We start from the raw sequence: 22,483 nt of genomic DNA on the forward strand, positions 1-22,483 counted from the left end.
CTGAATCATTTCATGGTTCATTTAGAGACAAACACGCAGAAAATTATGGGAAACAAGTATAACCCTAAGAGTCCATGAAAGCCTGTGTAGTCTGAGGCATGCAGTGGTATAGAAGCTTGAGCTACAGGACTCTGTTATTCTAAGGCTCAAAAATGAAGAGAAGTCACCATGTACGTACACTGAATTTCTGAGTAGATCTTTAGCAAAGTCAGCCAGTGTGACGCTTTCACCACAGTGCCTTGCAAAATGCCACGTGTGTGCTCAATCGCTAGTTCACAACAAAAACCCTTAAGTGAGGCAGTAGGATAGTCTTTCATTTCTGAAACTCATCTGGCAATGAGGACAATTCCCCAACTGCATAGGAAGTTAGGAGCATAACCTCAGGCAAAGCACTCAATCTTTCTGGATCTGACATCTGGAAAAAATGGTAGCCCTTCATCTTGTCCATTGGACTATAAGGTCATCAGCTCAAAGATGACCTTTTGCTGTGAGGACACTCAGTAAAACAGTAAGGCTTTGCTTTTGGTTGGGTTTATATGGATTATTCATATTACAGCAGTGGCTGAAGGACCCAAACATAATGGGCCAGCTTGGATGTGCAATGATAACACACATGTCGTTCACTGGAACACCAGCTCTTTCCATTTACTGTTGCATTCAGAAGCATACATTTCCTGAAGGGAAAAACTTTTGGATAAGCATCTTCTATAAGAATACATCTCACCTATGGATCTTATTCTCCAGCAACACAAGGGACATTCATATCATGTCCGCAGACCTCCAATTTTGCTTTGAAGCCTAAAGCAGCATGTACATGATCCAGGTTTCTTGTTGAGCCCTCTATCAGGATTGTAAAAGGTCAGATCCTCACATTGTAACACGAACGTTTCTAGTAGCTGCAAGATCTCAACTCTCCTCTTGCAGGGGTATATGTACACACATAGAAGAGATTTTCCATGGAATCCAAATGCTTCAAGATAAAATTAAACTATTAAATGATAAAGCCTTCCAGAAAGTTCTAGGGGACACCTCTGAAAGTCAACTCTGACCAAAAAACTGCCTACTAGAAAGCTTCACAAAGAGGTCATTTGTGAAGAAAGGCAGGGAAGATGATAAATCTAAAGCTCTATAAACCACCTGGCCAGAGAAGGGGCACACATTTCTCACAAGAGCACTGGCTTACCTGTAGCTTTACAACAACAGGAACAACACTCAAAAGCACTAATGAAAATCTCAGACCTCAGCCTTCCACTGATGTTTCCACCTTGTTCCTATTAATGTAATGCTATAAAGTAGAACTTTTAACTGGTATTAATCAGGTAGTAAACATCCCCTTTCAGAAAAGGGAGCTGTAATTTCAGACAGTTGCATACGTAAAACTCTATCTCATACTAAACAGCCGATTCCTGAAGCGGAAAAACAAACAAAACCCAGCCAGGTTCCTATGACTTCGACTGCTGATATTTCTGATGGCTGGTTGGAAACGTGGAGGAGAGGAGGGAGGGAAGGTCACAAGATTAACAAGCACATAACAAACACAGAACAATATCAATCAAGATGATGACTATTGCAGTCATTTCAGAACTAGGGAAAGACATGGTTTTAGTACTAAAACCCCTAAGTATATACTAATTTTTTTTGTTTGTTTTTTGGACCAAGCTTTTGCTACTCTGTACTGCTCTAGGAAGAACTATTCATTCCCACCCCACTTGCAACACTGGTGAACTGTGGACATAAGACAATCCTTTTCTCCTGTGTGTTTCTGAACACAAAGCTTTTTCCATGAGGAAAATCCATATCTTTGAAGGAAAGAGCTTTATAGTGCAATCTAAATATTCATCAAAGCTCTACTTCTAACAGCAGGAACTTAGCACAGGGTGGCAGGTGGGGTGAATAAGAATTTATGGGATGTCTGTAGGCATATTAAATATCATTAAGTTCTTCAAAGCACAGGTAACACTGAAATGGAATTTATAGACACAGTTGGTTTAAAATATGCACAGTGTCAATCTATACTCAATACCTTCTCATATTAAAACACATTCAGAAGATACCATCTGCTTTTTATAAGCGCTGGTAATCAGAAGGTTTTCTGTCACTGTAAGCACAGGCATTAAAGGATACACTGGGGTAAAGCTCATGCTAAAAAGAGAGCAATGCTCAACTCTGCATTCTTTCATCCAAAGGTACACCTGTACCCTTGATCAGAAAGTTTATTCAAGCTGTGGCATCTGCACTGCCCATATTCATGATACTTCAGTTTCTAAAACCTGCAAAATACTTTTGGTCAATAGGATTTTCTAGCATTGTCATTTCTTTACTGTCAAAGGACCATTTGATCATTTCTCTGTTAGGCAACAAACTTCTTTTATCTCCTGATTTTTCTCATGGAAAAATACAAGAAGGAGAGAGACAAGGTACTAGTAATTTCCTGTTAATTCAACATGCTTCATCAAGTAAAGAAACCAGCATATCTTCCATCTAGATGCCTGGAAGCAGCCTGACCCTGCAAACATCTCGTTCATGCAGTTCACACTTAGGTTAACAGGAGCCTGAAGAGTAGAACAGCTCTTAACACAGAGAAATGCCAATGGATCTATTGTATTGTGATTTTTGTTTATTGTACTAAAATACTTCAAAACACATTGTTTTTCCATTCCAGTAACGTGGAATGTTAAGATGTGGCTGAACAGAAAAGCTTTAGGGTCACAAAATGCTATCCAATTTTACTGTCTCTGACCTGAACTGTAGCCTGGGTATCCATTTTCAAATAGAACTAGAACACATTGGGAGCTTTATGCTCTCTGAGCTGTTACCAAGCTGCACGATAAATTTAATTACGGAAACACCTCTAACAGAATTAAATAGTAGTACTTACAGTCAGAAATAAGGTCATCAATGATAGAAATAACATTGATAGATTTTACATAAAACCTGACTACCAGTGCTAAAGATTAAAAGCAGGAAAGCATCGTCATCTCAAAAGAAAAAAAATTCTAAGCCCATTCAAGTACCTGTAACAGTTATCTGGTATCAGATACAATTAATCGAAAATAATCCAACAACGGCAAAACGCTACCTCTGCAAACATACAGTATTTGCAAGTCTGATTCATGATGGGTAAGGGCCATTACAACCCAACACACATACAACACTATGCAATTCTAATATCTTGGCTTTGAACACCCTGATCCTACTTTAAAGGCTTTTTTTTTTTTTTTGGCTATTTCAGGAATTTCACTATAATAAACTATGGAATTCTGCTCAGAGAGAAAATTCCATTACTAAATCTTCAATTAAACAGTCTTATATCTACCAGGAAAAGGAAAGTGGTACCTCAGACCTGCACCATGGTTTGGTTACTCGCAGACTATCGATAACAACTACTGAAAGGATATCTGCACTGATGAAGTTTGAGGACATTTTGTCCCAAGTAGTATTCCTCATTTTAAATACCTGAGCGGTTTCAGGAGTGCCCTGAACTAAACCTTCAGCTTGTTAATCTCCATAAGTATTTGAACTGTAGCCCACGTATTTTCGATGGGTACCTAAGACATGATGAATGACGATATTTAGTTAGTACAGTAAAATTCAGTGCCTTTGCAAATTATTAATACCATAATGTAGTCCTGATGCAAATTTCACTGGTATTGTTGCATTTTGCCTTCTACCAGCTTCAACTACGCAATGTCTGGATGGTAAAATTTTAGTTAATCACTTGTGTAATAATACTTAATCACTACTAAGATTTCCACCTCCATCATATACTTATAATCTGGCTCAAAAAAAAAATTATTTCACTGCTGGAACACGAGCCATTCAGTAGGATATTTACTGACATCTTGTCTCTGACTGTATAGACGTGCATTTTCAGACTGGTTTGCTATTGAAACCGTGCATGAAATTTTTGTCCTTTTCCCCTCTCCTTAGCTTTTGAACTCACCATCTGATTTTAGGCAAAAGACAGAGCTAGGGACAAAGTTCCTAAAACTTCTGTGAACATCAAACGAACACTTCAAACACATCTGTAAGCATCTCGGTTGAGCTGAGAGACTCAATCTGGCAACCCCACTTTGCAGGAAAGGCTACACAAGAAGTTTAATAGTTATCCGTGGTTGCCAGCCAGGCAATCAGTGGGTACACACAGGCAGGCAGCCAGCACGGGAAGCATCCCAGCCTGTGTTACCACCTGCTCAATCAACCACTCAGGGCTGCAAGGAGGGAGTTTTGGGGCTGAGAAAGCAAAGCTCAAGTCAGTGCAATAGGGAAAGCAGAGGCACTGTGGATTACAGGTCCACAGGAAAATGTGTTTCTGCTGTTTATAGAAATACTTCAGTAAAGAAAAGGTACTCTAGCCTTGAGAACAGCATGCTGGCCATATATTGCACCATGTGCAGAGATGACTAGGTGAATGTATGGGGAAGGTAGTATGCACGCAGCTAAACAGGCTTTCAGAATTTCCTACAGAAAACAGAACCATCCAAAACACAGCGGTGGGGGAAACCACAGACAAAATAACAAAGAAAACAAAAAGCCACTGCAGACCTGTGTAAATAAATGGTGAAGCTGCTTAACCCCAAGCATTTCTGGTTTGTGGTGCTGGATTAAAGAGTAAAGCAAATGCCTAAAATATTCTGCCTGTGTTCTGCTCTCACTGGAAACACAATGCACAAAAGAAAGACTGGCAGCGGGAAGAAGATACAGTGTTTGGGGATCAGCATACTATTAAAGCTGAAGTGCTCTTTAACAAGGTTCCCCAACATATAGCCTCTGTGGGGAAGCTCTGGAGACCATTTACAGAGCCCTTTCCCAAGCTCAGGGCACCACTTAGTCTTTCTTGGCCACAAAATATTATCGCTGGCTGTTTAGGGTATGATCAGAGTTCTTAGTCCTCCTGAGGAGATGGGGAAATCCGTGAGGCCAACAGGCCAGCAGACATCTGAGGAACAGCTGCTAAGAACTTCAGAAGTTCCACAGACCTTAAAGTTGATTAAAAATAGAAATAATTTAATCAAGGTCACATTTGTCCTGAGAAAGATGGAATTTTCTTTAAATACACAGTATTTTGTTACAGTAAAAGTACTCCCTGTGTTGGCAATTCATGGGCAAATAAATACTTTAAGCTGTTCAAAGCCATCCCATCAATCAAGCAAGTGGTCCCACGTTTCAGTGTCTGTCCCATAACCCAGGCAGAATCTTCCAGCTACCTACTTAGCACAAAATTCATAGTGGGTCCTTGAGCTGGCTTCTTCCTACCAATATTACCCAGCTCTGCTCCCTTTTTTAATTAAAAATGAGAGGAAATTCCAGAGAAAGGAAATTTAGCAATGGGAATAGGTCCCTCACACACACGAGAGACATTTCCAGCTCATATACTTAATAGTTAAAGAGCTAAAACAGATTTAAGCACTTAAACAGCCTTGTTTGTTTCTTGAAGCACTAAGCTCCTTCTGGTCTGGTGGGAGCTCCGCAGGTCTGGTGGGTTTTGGGTGAACATGAAGGTAAAATGAAATCACAGGTGAGAGAACGCTGGAGCAGGCTCCCCAGGGAAGTGGTAGCAGCCCCAAGCCTGTCAGACTTCAAAGAGTGTCTGGACGATGCTCTTAAGTCATATGATTAAGTTTTAGATAGTCCTGTGAGGAGCAGGGACTTGGACTTGCTGATACTTATGGGTCCCTTCCAACTTGAGATAATCTATGATTCTTTTTAGGTCCCTTAGTAGTACACAGGATTCCTGTGGCCTGAATTAGTTAATTCCTAAACTGCTGGGACTGTCAAGAAAACCATGCTTTTGCATTCCCTTCTTTATGTCCCCTTCTGTTGAAGTAAATTAACAAAAGAGGTTAGTTTGTCAAACCACGGATATTCATCTGTTTAGCTGACAGTCATCACACTTGGTGGTCTGGAAATTTTTAAAAGGACGCAGAACTAAACATGAGCTGGACAAAACAAGGAAAGGTACTTTTAGTCACTCTGAGCACAGAACACAAATAGGCAGATTGAATTTTCCTACCATGGGCCACAATAAATACATCCCAGGGCACGAGGGGTGACAGAGCAGTGGAACAAGGAGGTATTCTTGACTGATTTTGAAGGTTTTGTTTGTGCCCAATGGCTTAAGAAATTTGTTCATCCTTCCTTGAAGACTACATTTGTAATGCTGTACCATCACTGGGGTGAGTCAGAGGTTAAGTTACTGGCCGGATAAATTCCAACAGCACAATTTATGTTCACCTGACCCGTGGATCTGTGCAACATATTGACACAGATATTAGAGTGAAACAAAGTTTTGCATCTTGCCTTTCACCACACTGAAAAGGCCATGGCCCTGTAGGATCTCTCGCAGAATTCTTTCCCCATGCTTTGCCAACCCCAAACATTTATTTTTAATTATTTCTTCCTCGCTCAAACTGTTGTTGTTTACCCTCATTTATTTTATCTCACAGGCATTTGGAATATCTAGACGGAGTGAGTTTGCTCTCAGTAATCATGCATGGAGGCCACATCAGTTCACCAGTCCCTTAAATCATACAACTACACTGCCTTCTTCAAATGCCCTCCTAAAATTCTGAATCAAGCATCAACAATCATGAAATAGGCTCTAAAAAGTATAGGAATGAAAACAAACCCATCAGGGCTCTTTTGGTGGCTGGTTTTTGAAACTTCACCATAGCATCTACTTCACTTCTCACATTTTTTTCATGGGCATTAGATGTAAACACACACTTCTGTTTTTTAAAAGCAGCTCATATTTTACATATTCACATCAGTCTGAGAGATGTGGATCATAAAAGGCAGAGTGAGAAGACATGGTACCATCCAAGTTTATCCAGAGAACATTTATCCACCAGGCACATTCATATTCTCTCTCAACAGAGCGTATGACACTTATCATAACATCAAGGAAGGGAATGCTTCAGTGATTTGTAGATGCACCGTGAGCTTTATTCTTCTTCCAGTCAATGACAGTTGAGGCCAGAAGTGCCTGACCTGCCACAGAAATTCCTGGATTTAGTTTCTAAATTCATACTTTCAGAAACTGCATGTTCTGAAAATAACAGTTAGTACCATTAAATATGCAGAATAAGCATCTCTCATCTATATAATATTCAAGATGAACAGATAAACACACACCCAGACTTACAACCAAAGTGAAAAAACAATAGAGATCATGGGTAACAGAGATATGAATCCAAAACAAAATCCCTATTCATTACTTTAAGGTGAAGTGTTATCACTCATAGAAAACACGCATGTATTTCAGAGCACCAAAAAGGGTAGTAAACCTGAAAACAAAAGAATAACTAAAAAATGCGTAAAATATAGCCTTGTATACAGTTTTGATGCAAACACTAGAAACAAGCAAAAGCGGAATAACATTCTTTAGAATCTAATTCTACCAAATCACAGAAGCTTCACATATTAATTTACAAAACAAATCCTGCTGAGATTTAATCCCAAAACCCTCACAGAGGCACTCCTTTTACCTCCTCACAGCAGCCCTCCACGGTGCTTTTGAACTTCATCACACCCTCTCGGACAGTTCAAAGCCCAGTGAGCCTGTCTCTTCACAACTGGTCAAGCCAGAATCTTCAGCTTAAACAACCAGCTGAGCAAAATAAAAATGAAGTAGCTCAGTGATACAAACTACTCAAACTGAAGTTAAAGAGTACAATTTCACTGAATCATTTCTTTTAGAAAAATCTATCAAAACTTCCGAAAGAATTAAAACACAAAAGATGGTTCCTACAGTGGTATTCTCTACACATTTTTAAAAGCCAGTACAGAAACCAAAGGTCTCTAGAACTGGCAAAAAAACCCCATCACACTGAAAGCATCCACAAATTCTCACCTTGAAAATTATGTGGAACACATTTCCTTTCTGCAGGGTGTTCCCGTTGCAAAACACAAGTCCCTGTAGCCAGCCAGCGCACGTGACAAGAAATCTCCAGTGGCCATAACCCACTGTATTGCTCCCAGAGGGAGATCAATGGAGACAAGAAAGCACAAAATCAGTTGAAAGCTCTTCCTCCCATTGTCAGGTTTTTATGAAGTCTGGAATTAAACACAAGAGCTTATATAACACTAAGAGCACTAACTCCTTTCACTGCACCTCAGTGTTCTCACTGTTGTCACTCACGTTTTTCTTGTCCTCTGCTGTTGTTTTCTTTTTCATGATAGCTTCAGATGAATTTTCATGTCAACTTTTTCCCTCAAAAGGGAGAAGTATCTACAAGATACTGGACCAAACATGAGTCTAATCTGGCCAGGCAAAGTCTAACTTGCCTGCTCAGGTTTTCTCATCTGCTACCCACAGAAATAAATGCTCCAAGTGTGAGGTATCTGGTGTTTTATCAAGGGACTATAAACAGAAAAGGGACAGGGTTGCTTAGAAAATAAACTTGCCTTTCAGCTAAGTTTCAAGCTTTTTTTGGCGGGGGGCGGGGGGGGAATGAAGGATTGCAGTGAACTTTCACTGCATACAAAGTTGTATATTAGGGCTTGTAAAGGACAGGAACTTTATCTCAGTAGACTCCAAAGCACTATGAAAACAACTCTTAAGCGTTTGTGTAGAACTCGGGTAATTACACTAACTTTGCAGCACAAAAAACACCCCATTGCACTACTGCCGAATGCCGAACTTTTCTAACCAAAACACTGGGAGTTAAATTAAAAGCAATAGAGTTACCCAGCTGGAAAGCTGATGGCAAAACACTGAGAAGTTGTAATTCCCCACATTCCTTTTCTACTAAGAAATCATACAGCCCTTTCATAACTGATAAACCCAGAGGTAGTGCATTTAACAAACTATTGAAAAGCAATGTTGCTTATTGAACTAGGTCAGCACCTGTGTACATCCTTAAATAGTAACAAATACAGCCTGGCTGGTTACCTCCAGCTACTGTCTGATGGGACATCACAATTCAAACCACCGCAAAATTCAGAACTAGGAAAAAGGCTGTTATGTGCAATCTACAGCAGGGAAAGGAGTTACTGAAGTAAGTTACTGCATGGTGCAGTGAAAAAAAACCTTTAGCTCACTTGTTTTATACTGGTGAAAGGGTAAAGCAAGACACCCGTTGCCATCAGGTTGCAGAGGATCTGCAATACAGGAGATGGTCACTTTTGACTTCATAAAGCACCTGAGGGGTGCACACTCAGAGAAATGTTTGCTGCTCCTTTTCAAACATGAAGAATGAAAAGCACTATCTTTGGTAGCTCTCTCTATGAAATCTCAAAACATGAATAGCTTTATTAATCTGATTCAAAACTGTAACTAGAAGTGAGGTCTATATGTAAAAGCAGAAGTCATGAATGCGTTTGATGTATTTTAAGTAAGGCACTGAACTGCAGTTGTTATTTACAGATCAAAGAAGCTCCAGCAGTGTCCTGAAACAATCTAAGTGAGAAATGCCAAAATCTGATTTCATCCATGTCCATGTGTTGCTTTGAACTCGTAATTCATGGAATTGGTCACTATATTGAACTAATTACCAAGCTTAATGCTTGCCAATTTTGATGGCTGTGCTCCCTTGTAAAAGAGTCAGTTTTGAAGGGAAGCAGAATGATATATTGGAAGACGTGCGGCCTTTAATTGAAATCTGGGGAGGAAAAACAATGAATATACAAAAAAAAAATACCTCTCCCTCCAAAAACCAAACATCATTTAGTTTTCTAAATGGTTGCTGAGACACAGATTAGCAAAATAAATAGTTTGCATTAACCAATACATAAAAAAAATGAAGTGGTTAATTCCTCCTCCCCCATTGGAAAAGTTTCTTGTAACAATTAAGTGGAAGATACCTATGCTATCTAAAAATCTAATGAGGACATATACTGTACATGGAAGGAAAATCGAAACAACAACTTCCCAGCACAGCCCAATACACTGAAATTAAAATACTAATAACAGTTAAAAGAAACACTGAGAAAATACTTCTGCAGGCAAGAATATATAAGCAAAGCGTGTTCTGGTATCAGTAAAGACTTTAAAAATTACTTTTTTGCCAATTAGTTACAGTGGTTGGAAGTGACCACAAACATTAGTTTGCCGAAGAAGTCATTTCAGGAATCACACAGCTCAGGCTATAATTAAAAAACAATCTGTGGGAAATAGGTTATTACCAGTATTTAGCAGCTAATTTGTTAGTTAATGCCTTAACAAAGCTCTCCTTTGATTGCAGTGGAGGGGGGAACAACTTCAAGAGGCTTATTTGCTATTAAGACTTGTACTCAATTATTGGGAATGCTGATGTGTTCCTGCAATTACAATTGCATAGCAGCCACCAGGAAAGCTAGATGGATTCAGCCTGTGCTGCAGCCAGCTATTCCCACACAGGGCAGAAGTCTGGCCTCTGAATTTTAAGAACAATTTGCAGAGTACCCTCATAAATGTCAGTGTTCGCTAATTAATAGAGGTACAAGCTGAATCTTCCTTGATGCCAATCACACATTTTATTTTATTATCACTCACATCATTGTGGGGATTTTTTCCGCTATATTATTTAATTCTATTTCTGAAGGAGCAGTCACATAACTGCTGGAGTCTGTAGATACATTTTTCATCAACATAACATGATACTTCATTTGTTTTTCTTTCTGACAAAAGTGACAACACAGAAGATGTTTAAGTCACAGTACTGGAAATAAACATAAAAGTAACTTACAAATATATTCCATGTAGTGACAAGTTATAATCAACTCAAAGCTACCATCACTTGCTACTATCTCCCATCATAGTTACTACCCTGCTGATCAGGGCAAGGAATTAAACACCTCAACTAACCCCAGACTTTAGTTTGGTCACAGGAAACGTAACCAACAAACATCTAGGTAACAAGACCGGGGCGGAGGGGAGGAGAATCAAAACTCACCCATATTTATGAATTGCTTTTCCTGCCAATACTACCTCTTTAGACTCTTATTACCATATTTCAATTGCAAAAACTTTCCTATAGCAAAAGCTGTGAATAAAAATATATTTAACAACATAATTGAACCTAAGGCATACTTTCTATGTAAAGGCTGGTTTGGGGAGCTGCAACCCAGCTGACACAAAGCTCAGGAAACCTTCAGCTGCAGAGCAAAGCAGAGGGGCCCATTAATCATATTTATCAAGATTGTCTACCCTGGCTTTCATGCAGTTCGGGGAAATGTGCTATTCTACTTCAGCAACAAGGAGCGAGGCTAAAACAAACTGACCTAACCGCATGGGTCATTTCCAGAAATAGAAAGTATACTAGCAGCACAGCTGTACAGGCCAGAAGGCAAAATGCTGGGAAGGTTGAAGAAAAAGGAGAAAAAGAAAAAAAAAAAACCCAAAACTTGTGAGGTATGTAGCCAGTGGCAAAATTATACTGGGCCAAATTTTGCTTTAATTGGCATTCAGTACATTAAAGTCAGCAAAACAAGGTTCAGCTAAGTGCCTCCTGGTCTTATGTTTCATGAGACTCCTAAAATGTTTTCTTGCACTTCAGGATTTCATATCAGCAAAAGCAAGAATGGAGCAGATAACCTCCCACTGAGGTACGAGCATATTATTTATTCTGATATACAGGGATACTTCTTTACTTGCTTGTCTCTTTTTAAGTTAAGAGACCATGCAACGTCAAATGCATACACAGAATACCATGTACTAGCTGTTCTCCTACGGGAGAGCAGGAGTAGTACCCTGGCTTATGTTTCTCTTTCTTTTTGGGGGGTTTGTTCTGCCTGGAAGAGCACTGAGAGGCCTCAGTTTACTTTTGAAAGAAATTCATCTATGTTACATATTGTGCATCACTAGCAGCCTTTAACTGTGAAAGATTCAAGCCTGGGATAGACAGATCTGGCAGAGTGACCCGAGAATTGCTGTACTTGCAGCGTGATGCCAAAACATTCAGGCCAAGCTCTACTTTATTGTAGCTAGACCTGCTGGCTTTGAAAAGCAAGAACTCAATTTTCACATATTCAACCAGCATAAAAAAGAAAATTTGCAGAGCTTACGCTTTATTGGAGTCTATAAAATTAACAGAAAAATAAAAGTGAGATAAGAGTCGGTTTAATAACACTATTTCCATCTGCAGTATACACACCAGGCCTGCTTTGCCTTACATTTCTATAAAAATAAGGAAAATCACATTACCACCTGTCTCTCTTGTTCCATCCCCGATATGCACTTCCAACTATATACAAAGTGACAAGGGATTCTCAAATTAAGGTACACACCACATGAGGATTATCCCAAAAGTTTTAAAGCTTATTGTATTTTTCTTAAAATCAGATAAAGAAATGCAGAATCCTGGCAAAAACTGATGCTAAAAATCAAATTTAAAATAGCTTACTACATAACCTGTGAAGTCTCAGCATGGACACTGTAATGTGTTACGATCATACAACCTCCTTTCTCTTCTTTATGATCACATAGGCATAATTCCACTGGGCAAGAATATACAGGGAATGCTACAGACCTATAGACCTTATTCAATCAATTAATATCAAATGAAAACCTAGTCAAAGTTAAAAAATAGGAATCCATAAAATCATTCCCAGACTAAATCTCACTCCATTTACTCACACAAGTTAGTCCCAGGAAATTCAATGGGACTAGTCCCCAGAGTCAAAATTTCAAATAAATTTCAAATTAATTTTCAAATGTTATGTTTCCTTTGCAACTGGATTGAGGCAGGATTAAAGCAAAATCAATCCCTAGATCCACAGGTCATCCTAAAATTATATGCCTTGCGATAAGCATTTCCTTGGGCTGGCATTGCAGCAAGCGCAGGCACTGCGTGCCCTCTAGTGTGTGAAGGCTTGTAGCACTGAAGTCAACATGCCCATAGCAAGGGATAAACAGAAGAAAGGTCACTGCTTTTTTTTTTTTTCCTTTAATAAAAGGAAAAGTTCCCATGCCCAAAATTAACTTCTTTTCACTTAACTGGACGAAATGTTTACTATAAGGATTGATTGCTAGTGCACTCCCAAGATTCCCCTTTAAACAAGCTAGGAAAGTTGTTTTATCTATTCCGTTAAAACCAGCCAAATCTGACTCTTAAAAATATTCTGAAGCTAGATATGACTTTCAGTCTTTTCTTTTTTGGGTGGTCACTTCTCCTACACTCAAAAGAGTGGAAACAACTCTCATTTCCTGTAATATAAACAGCTAGTCTTTCTAAAAAATTGAATTATGATCTGTATTAAGCACTTGGAAGAAATGTTCTTGTAGCAGACTCTCACAAGTGCTTCTAGCCATGCTCCCAAACATTATCATAACTGTGATAAATTACATAAGCTTTCTGCCACAGATCTGGTTTCTTTTTCACACCTTCATCCATAATCTTTGGGTTTCAGATTCAAGTTTTCACTTTCATATTCCTCAGTAGATGCCTAATACTTACTTATGTGTACATATTATATGTAAAGTAAACAAGTAACAGAACAAGTATTATATCCATATATATCTATATATATTTAAAAAAAAAATCTAGTGACATGTCAGGATTGGGTGGAATTATTTATTGTCAAATGAAGGCATGGTTTCAGAAGCAGCAGTCTAGATTAAAATCAGTTTCCTCTCTTCTACATGCTTTAGCTACATCCCTCCAATTCTGATGTTGTACCTACAGATGAAAGATCACAATCACTACTGACTTTGAAAATCTGCACAAATGGTAATTCAAGTGCTGAGGTTCCCACCGAAACCAGCACTGCTGACAGGCACGTTAGTCTGGATACATGCAGACCTAAATTTTTGTATTAAGGATATGAATGACAGATTCCTAGAATCAATGCTGGGTCAATTTAAGAGCAGATTTTCCCCAACTGCCTGCCTCACCCCACTGCCAAAGGTCTCTTTCTTACCCTGTACCAGAACCAGCAGAAGCTAGTGTATTCCAGGCCCTCCATTCAACTCCAGCCCAAAGCCCACCACTTCATGCTATTTTGATTTAAACTATAGAGGTGCTAAACTCAGAGCAGAAAGGAGACTCTCCCAAACAAATCACTAGAGCTAACATGTTAATGCCCTCAGATCTCCCTCTTGCTGAACTACTTCTAATAAGCTACAGAATACGACAACATCGTCTTTGTGGATAAAAGAGAAAGCAAGATGATGGCCACCACTCATGTGGCTGGAGACTCGCAAGTGCTAAAGCCTCTCAGTTAAGAGAGCTCTCTCAGGGTTCTCAGTCCCCTGTCAAGCTCAAGGGCAAGCAGAAATAAGACAGCCCAGGCTTCTGGTCCCACACCAGCCCTGCTCCCCAGAACTCTCACTATGCCCTCAGGTCCTGAAGCGCATCATCTCTTGACCAGAGCAGACGCTCAGGTCTTTGTGTTAAAGCAGAACTGCTGGTTGACATAACATCATACAAGGAGTTTTGGGGAAAAGCTTTTGATCTGGGATTGCTGATTCTTTTAACTGTGCTTCTGGGTTTTAGCAGATGTAGAGAAACTAGGTAATAGCAGCCCAAGTATGAAAACTAGATAATTGCTATTAATACTGATAGCAGTGTAATTCTGCCAGTGGAAGTCTTCCACTGTAAAAACCATGTTTTGGTCCACTTCAGGCAAGAATTTCATCCTTGAAAGACAGTCCTGTACTTTTAGAAAATTGCTAAATTGCTTGTTGTTCCAGACCGATCACACGCATTTATAGGACTAGTTGTTTCAGAGTGCAAGACCCTTGACAAGGTATTATTAAAAATAATACCATATTTTATATGTACATGCATCCATCTGCCTCTTTGTCCAGATTTTATATAGACAGATACACCACATGCACATAACTTCTTAGGGTTAGATAATTACTCGCTTCTGCACAGACGTACAGAAATTGCTTCAAGCATTAATGAAACAGTCTTCAGCCATCGGCAGGATTACTCTACAGCTTGGTGAAATGGGAAATCTTGTCTCCCACTGAGAACTACAGAAGGAATTTAGACAGACAAATACAGTTGCCCATAGTGGAATGTAGCTGTGGAATTAAAACTAAAAGTCACCACTCAGCCAAAAACTCCACAAATTTTTGTTTGGTTCTTCGTTTTTTTTGCTTTTAAACTGTCACAAGTCTTAAGGCCAGCCAAATTTTATAGTGGTAGGCGCAACTGTCTAATTGCATTAGACAGGTAGTGGCTTCTCCTAACTTCAGTGCTATGCTCTCAGGCTACAATGACTGAATATTCAAAGTTATTCCATTAACTCTAATATGGTTTGCCCCAGAAAGCTTTAAAGATGTTATTCATCCAATGACACCATGAGATAGCCTTTTTTTTTTTTTTAAATACCCCTAACAATCACTTATTTGCTACTTACTACTTTAAGCCTTTTCTCCTTTTACAATGAGGACTATCTCTTAGTGCCTGTCCTCTCTCTTGTGACAGTCCTGCCTTCTCATAAGGGAAAGGGATGCTTTTTGTGTGTTCTCCATCAAGGTTTTGCAACCACTTCCTGATGCTTTGTCACAGATAATTTTATTTTGGTGGGGAAATTTGTGTTCTCCACTAGAGATAGCATATGGAGTGTGCTCTTCAAACCATTACAAAAACATGTAAAAATCAAAAGTAACCAATGTAAAGAATATAGTTCTTAGGCTATTTAAAATTAAAAAAAAAAAAAACACAAAAAGCCCAACAAAAACCCAAAAACATATCATAGCAAGAAGAAAACCAGAACAAAGTTAGGCCTTTGCTTCTTCCCAACTTGTTCTTTCCCAGGGTGTTGTTACTGACCCACAAAACACATTCCTACACCATGAATGCTGCAGAAAACATCACTTGCAAAAATGCTTTAGTAAGCTGCTTAGAGAATGTATGGAAATAGTTTCCCTATTTCAAGCATGCAGTGGAATAAGCTTCCTGCAAGACTCTGCTTGCATACACATTAATTTGAAAAGATCCTGCATTATCAAATCATATAAGCTGTTCTTAGCGCATATAGTTTTCAAAGTGTTTTTTCTGTTCAAAGACCCTAGATGCAAGGCTGTAGTTTTCAAAATACAGAAACAAACTGCATATATGAAATTCTTTTCATCTGAAGATATCCACTGATGTCGAACAGATGCAGTAACTGTATGCTCCATTGGTAAACTGCGAATTGATGGCAGCAAGGATGGCTGCATTCTGATTCTAACCAGTATATAAGGATACTGCACCTAGCCTAAGAAAGAGAGAGCATTCGACTGGAAAATCTGAGATCATTGCACATGCTTGGAGAAAACAAAACGAGACACACACACACCCCCCACCCCACCCCCAAACTTCAACAGGAATTTGCTTTAGGCCTCTGTCCACCCTGGCCAGTTTATTTGCCATTCAGGCATGTCACAAAACCTATTTCGCACAACTGGTAAATTAGAAAAAGCAGGGTTATTTTGTGGTCTGTAAAAGTAATTTGTAAGTTCTTTGAGATCTCCATTTTCGTTTCCAAGTACTATTCCAGCATTTGCAGGGAGAAGGTAATGAGCATAACCTACAACTGCAAAGGACAGTTATTCCTTTTGTCCATTTATCAGTGTTCCAGGTCACGAGCTAGGATGTGCCTGAGCCTTTATCCCAGACCATGGACATGTCTCCTGCTCTTACCCCAGGAGAATTACCTTTAACCTTTATACACCTTTCAAAATTAAAAACCCTTGAATATATATATGTAGAAGGATACAAGTGTACAAGTGATACAAGAGCGGATACAACTGCAGTGAGAGGCTTTCCAAGACAAGGTAGTGTTAAAAGGGGGAAGCAGGGACTTATTTTTCAATTTTCCCCCCATTAATCATGTCACATAACTTCTGCACAATTTTCCACATGGCAGGGTCTAGCTAGTTAATCCATTTTACAGTTCCTATCCCTTTCATGAGATGGTTGTTGTTCTATATGGAAACACCCAAGCCAAAGAAACACTGGTTGCTCAGTAGTCGTCAAAAACCCAGTGTTACAGATCCTGCCTGGCAAATTCCTGGTTAAACCTAATGTATCTAGAATCACAAATTAAAATAAAACCAGCTCAGTTTTCTAGAAGGTAACAAAAGACAGATACTGCACATATTTCATTAAGAAGGATGTTTATTTTTCCAAATATTGTATTAAGATAGTGTCCTGTTTGCCTATTTCTACCGACATCTGCTCTGTAATACACAATGATAGAAGATCAAAGTTTTAATTGTGCAAGTAAAAGAATGTGTTAATAACATTCTTTCTGTCCTACAGCAACAGAGATAAACTCAAAAAAAACCCTCTAACAGCTAGGAGAACAGGATATTTATATAAAGATGTCCTAACAAAAGAAAAGCATGCAAAACTACCTCTACTGGATAAACAAACTAGGCTCCCTGTTTGCAGACTGCTTCCTACCAAGCTCAGCCCTCAGAGATCCCCTCCCTTGCTCAGTCAGTCAACAGGGTCAACATATATCAGCTGGGTTTCACATTTTTCTATAAACCCTTCTCAGCATCCTTTGTTCACAGACCTTTTAAATTTAAGAAAATGCAGCAGGTGTGCCTTTAAGGCCTATTTTGCTGCTGGTTGATTTAGATTCCCCCTCCCAGGTAGTAAGTCATTTAAGGGTTTTTTTTTGGTGGTGTTTTTTCTGCTAGTTCCTTCTTTGTCTTCATAAGGCTGCCCTGTGTATCCTCCACCTCCCTTTTGATACACGGATTATAACAGGACACTCATTCTGTGGCATACATACAACAGTACCTCCTCCTCAGGAGACATTATTACTTCTTGGCTTTCTGAGATTGGGAAGAGCCTGAATTGTTGCCCGTTTGTCACACTGCTGCCACTCATTAATGCAACAGCATACTTTGAACTAGCTGTCCTTCTCCTCCCCAAAATAAATATAGCATGGAGTACTCTCTCTCCCTCAAGACAGCAGCAGCTGCCTTTATGGGCTTAGGGCTCTGACTTCCATTCACTGAAGGGAATAAAACAAACAAAAAAAACCCAAACCATCCCACAACTGTACTAACTTAAACTAGGACTCCCAAAAGTCATGACTAGGCTATCTCACTGGAAGTAAGATCAATAGCATGCTTTACAAGAGTGGGTTCAGATTTATCAGTAGTTTTCTTTCAAATTCAGAGCTCCGAGATGAGTTCTGAAACAACACTGTCAAGTAAAAGCATCATTACCACCTCTACCTGAATGGAGGCCACCACAAGCAGAGCACCTGAAGTGTCACAGATAGTCTATCGAGGCAACACAGAACAAAGTTACTCAGAGCTACCTGCACAGCAAAGACTGACAGTTGAAAGCGATTCTCAGTCTCCTTTCAAGACATCTGTGAATTATAAAGAGACAGTCACCCTCCATCCCCTTTAAGGAAGGGTTTGATATTAATTTTAGCTCCTTTTGAATCTACTTCTGGGCTAGGGCCCAGTCCATCTGCAATGTTTTTTGAAGTGACAAATTAGATTAAAAACACACAGAACACCCACTCAGGACTCACTCAGTTCTTCCAAACTATGGTAACTCATGACAGAAGGGACACTACAGTTAACTGTGGCACTGCTTGTGCAAAGCTGCAACCTGCACACAGACAGGCAGAAGTTAATTCATTGTACAGCCAGCTACTGTACACAGGGAAACTGGACAAGGCACTTCCTTTCCTTGCGTTGTCCTCTTATTCATAATAATGTCCTTCAAGACATCTGCTAGAGTGCTGTAACATTAGTGGAAATGGAAAAGCTCCAATGGGAACTCGGGGGTTTCTCTCTTTTTCCCATGAACTGAACATTATGGAATTTTAACAGATGTTCTACTTGGTCATAGTTAATAAAATGAATTATGCAGGAATTAAAAATCTGGCTCCATTTGCTTATATATGATCTCAGCAGCAGAACTACATTCCCATTAAGAAATTCTAGAGGATTTACAGTGGATTTATAGTCTGCTCCTGCCTTGTTATAAGATGGCTGGATATCTTACAAATGAATTTGTCTCTGTTGTGGAAAACATGAATAAATTTACCTGTTCATTGACTGTTCTTACTAGCATGATCCCGTTTCCACACCAATGCACACTGGTACACTACAACCATAGGAAAGGACGGTTCTCACTTTGCTTTGGAAATTACATCATGGGAATTCCACATTGTTTCACAGCCCCCGGTTTCTGCCATTTATTCAAAGTCTCATTCAGCAACCTAATAACCATACTCCCACTTTGTACCTTATCACAAAAGCTTTCCTCTTGGAGGATGGATGCCTCTTTCTGGCTACTACTGCCAACAGAATGATGAACTGTATCTCACCTCCCTTTCAATTTTAGGATTAGTTCAGTATAACTACATCAAAGGAAGATGTAAAGTCCAAAATGTAATGAAGATGCAAGAGAAGAGGGACCAAAAAGGAGTGAAAAAGGTGAAAAAGTCATAGCCAAAACTTCCAAGCATTGAGGTTCACTCAAAGTTATTTCCAAAAGCATTACATATTTAGCCATCTTCTAATATTCATCTGTACAGAAAGTATTCTGATGAGAAGATAAAGGGGATAGTGAAAGAGTAAGAATAAAAAAAATGAAGGATGAAACAACTGCCTTGCACCACAACAGAAGCAGCACAGCAGCTAATGCAAATTCCATGGAATAGAATAAGGCTGTCTTGAAAAGACCTATTATGCTATAGTAAAAAGACGAGGTTTTAACATTGCACTCCTTTTATAAACAATCAGACTCATTTTCATTTAAGTCCAAGTAATTGGCAAGCAGATTCTTGCCCCGGCATTGAAATCTGCTTTATATAATACACAAAATTTTATCCTGATGCAACAACTAAAGTTAACCTTTCTCAAATTTTGGCTCAAGAATTTTGCCAGTGCAAGAATATCATCATCTGAGAAGCATCAATATTCAATATCAGATGTGTCCAATAATGAAACAATACAGCCTTTTATCTGAAAATAAAAACCTAAAGGACAAAGTGTACTTAAAGAGAAGGAAAAATACCAAGATTAAATGTCAGGCCTAGAACTATTCCAGCTGAAGGTTCAATATGCTGTTCTTACTCAAGTGGACAATTGCTTTACAATATTCATTGTCAGAAAAATGCAGTGGTCTTAACACTGTTAAATTCAAAGATTTATTTTTCCTAAACATCACCTATGATTTGTTTCATTTTGAAGAGAAAGCACATTTCATTTGGTAGTCATTTATTTCTCATTCTATTGGACAGATTCTCCCAAAAAGCAATACTTCAACTGAAATCAGTTCTGAAGGTTTTTTTATGAATATACATAATGGAGAGGACCCCCATTACATTTCCAACAAAGTGCTGCCATTTTGAGTAAACAAAGTTATCTCAGCAGGGTCACACACTATGCCATGAATATGGTCTGCAAATTAATTACCACCCTGACATATGTCAAAACAAATTTTAAGGAGAATAGCACCCAGTAGTAACCATGTGTTTTATCTACCTGTTAGTATGCAAAATCTGTATTCAATGGGATCTAAATTTATTCATTTATTCAGAACCCCTCAGAGAAATAAAAATGATTCGTTGGCCTTTTTTGCCCATCTCCAAATGAAATCTGAGTGAATGACATGTGTTTAGTGAGCCAGAAAATAAGTACAGGAGGAAGCTACAGTGGGGGTTATGTTTCAGAAAAGCAGGTGTCATCTCTGCACAAGTAACTAATTTTTTTAACACTCAAAACTGCTAAAATAGACTGCAGCGCATTATCATTTGTCAGCACTCTAAGGAACACTAAATTTAGTATTTATTATTTTAGGTAATATCCATCTTTATTCCATAATTGTAACAAAAGCTGGCTAACATAACTGTTCTAAAAACAGTTTTCAGCATGCAGAAAGACTTTTAAAAGCAGAACTGTTGAATGAAGGCTTATTCAAAACAAAAAACAAAACATCAAACAAAAGCAGCAAAGATCCAAACCTAGTTTACTCAGTTGAGTTATATAAGGAGAAGACAAACCCACACATACAAAATTGAACACAGTAAGTAAAGAACCCTTCCTGGACAATAGCTGTTATGCTTTCATAGCAAGCGAACCTCATCTCTCTGAGGTACTCATGGTGCAACTTCTGCTTTGTCAAAAGACGACCTCCTGGCACCTGATTCTGAAACAGTTTTAGACTGGGAGTTCATCAGTATGTTTTTCTACTTTTACAATCTGCCTTCAGTTCACACAGCATATCAAGCAGTTCCATGACACTAATCCTGCAATTCACAGAACGTTTATGAAGAGATTTTCATTTAGGAACTATTTTCTGCCAAGCAGGCCAAAATATTTTTAGCTCCAGTTTTCTTCCAACAGTGAAGTACTTCTGATTTAGAGTTAAGTAATGCCATATCACATCTACAGACTAGATGACTAAATGCATTTCTTTCACACATTTAAAAAAAAAAAAAAAGAGCAAGCAAGCACAATCCACCCTATATACAGATGACAGATAAATCTCTTGGCATCTGCTGACAAATATATTTAAAGAAAGCCTAAATCCGTCTGTGCCAAACTTGGCCTGATGCCACCAGTTCACCATTGTTGGCGTACATACTTCACATGATGCAATCACAAGACTTGAGGAAGTTTCCAGTACTTTATTTTATGGTTTTCATCATACGAATATATACATTTCCATCCTTTTATGATTTAACAGCAACAGAACTGAGAGACAGGATGGTAGATGATTTTCTGCATGTATCACAGGTTTTCTTAGTGCACATTATCAGTATTCTATTTAAATTACAGACTAGTAACTTATCTACAATGAAATATGTTAGGATCTAGAGTCTATGGTTAGAGCAATTGATCTCAATTGTACTACTACCTCTTGTTAGAAAACAAAGTGAGGCAAAGGAATCAATTTAAAAGACAAAAAAGACAGAAAGACAAGTGTTTTACCTCTCTTAATACTGTGCTTTTATAACCCCGATAAAGTCCTTGAATACCCTGTAAACCAACAAAAGAAAGCATCAACTACAGGGAATTAGTTTGCCAAAGACCACAATTTATCAGTGATTAGGAGGCAAGCATTACAGCCTTACTGAGTGTCAGACCTGAACTTCTTGCAAATTGACTATATTGATTACAACCTTGTATACTGTATTCCATGATTTAGAGTGCCATTTTATGTTCAAAGATCATTAAACCACTGTTCAGAATAATCAGTTATAGAGAAGTATACCTTACAGTTAAAATTAAAAGGGCAAGAAGGCATAAAACCACATTACTTCAAACTCTACTTGTCCGATATTTCTATATTAATATAAATATATTTACGTATTTATAATACAAATAACACTAGAAGTATCCACTATCCCATAAATATTTTGAAACTACTAGTCTTCTGTTTAAATAGCCCATGCAAAATGAACCCATACGATGACAGCTTCCTATGTCCACCTTCTTAGCCTTGATTCAGAGCTTATCAAGACAAATATTTTGTATTTTTAACCAGCTGACAACATTTAGAACAATTAAAATTTTATTTTATAAGTGTATATAAAATTATGTTTAATGTCTTATAGGACAGTTTATTCCACTGTTTGGCAA

The 22,483-nt window shown here is 38.6% G+C and overlaps 1 protein-coding gene across 1 annotated transcript in view; it reads right to left on the minus strand.

The window, feature by feature from the left end:
- SLC25A26 (solute carrier family 25 member 26) overlaps positions 1-22,483 on the minus strand; it is a gene marked incomplete at its 3' end in the record, with an annotated part of 87,614 nt that overhangs the window by 43,635 nt on the left and 21,496 nt on the right. Inside the window, exon 5 of the mRNA XM_082004841.1 lies at positions 21,833-21,880. Coding sequence (XP_081860967.1) covers positions 21,833-21,880 — 48 coding nt within the window. The remainder of the gene's footprint in view (positions 1-21,832; positions 21,881-22,483) is intronic.

Source organism: Phaethon aethereus (genome assembly GCF_964289735.1).
Source record: "Phaethon aethereus genome assembly, chromosome: 11".
NCBI classification, from domain to species: Eukaryota; Metazoa; Chordata; class Aves; order Phaethontiformes; family Phaethontidae; genus Phaethon; species Phaethon aethereus.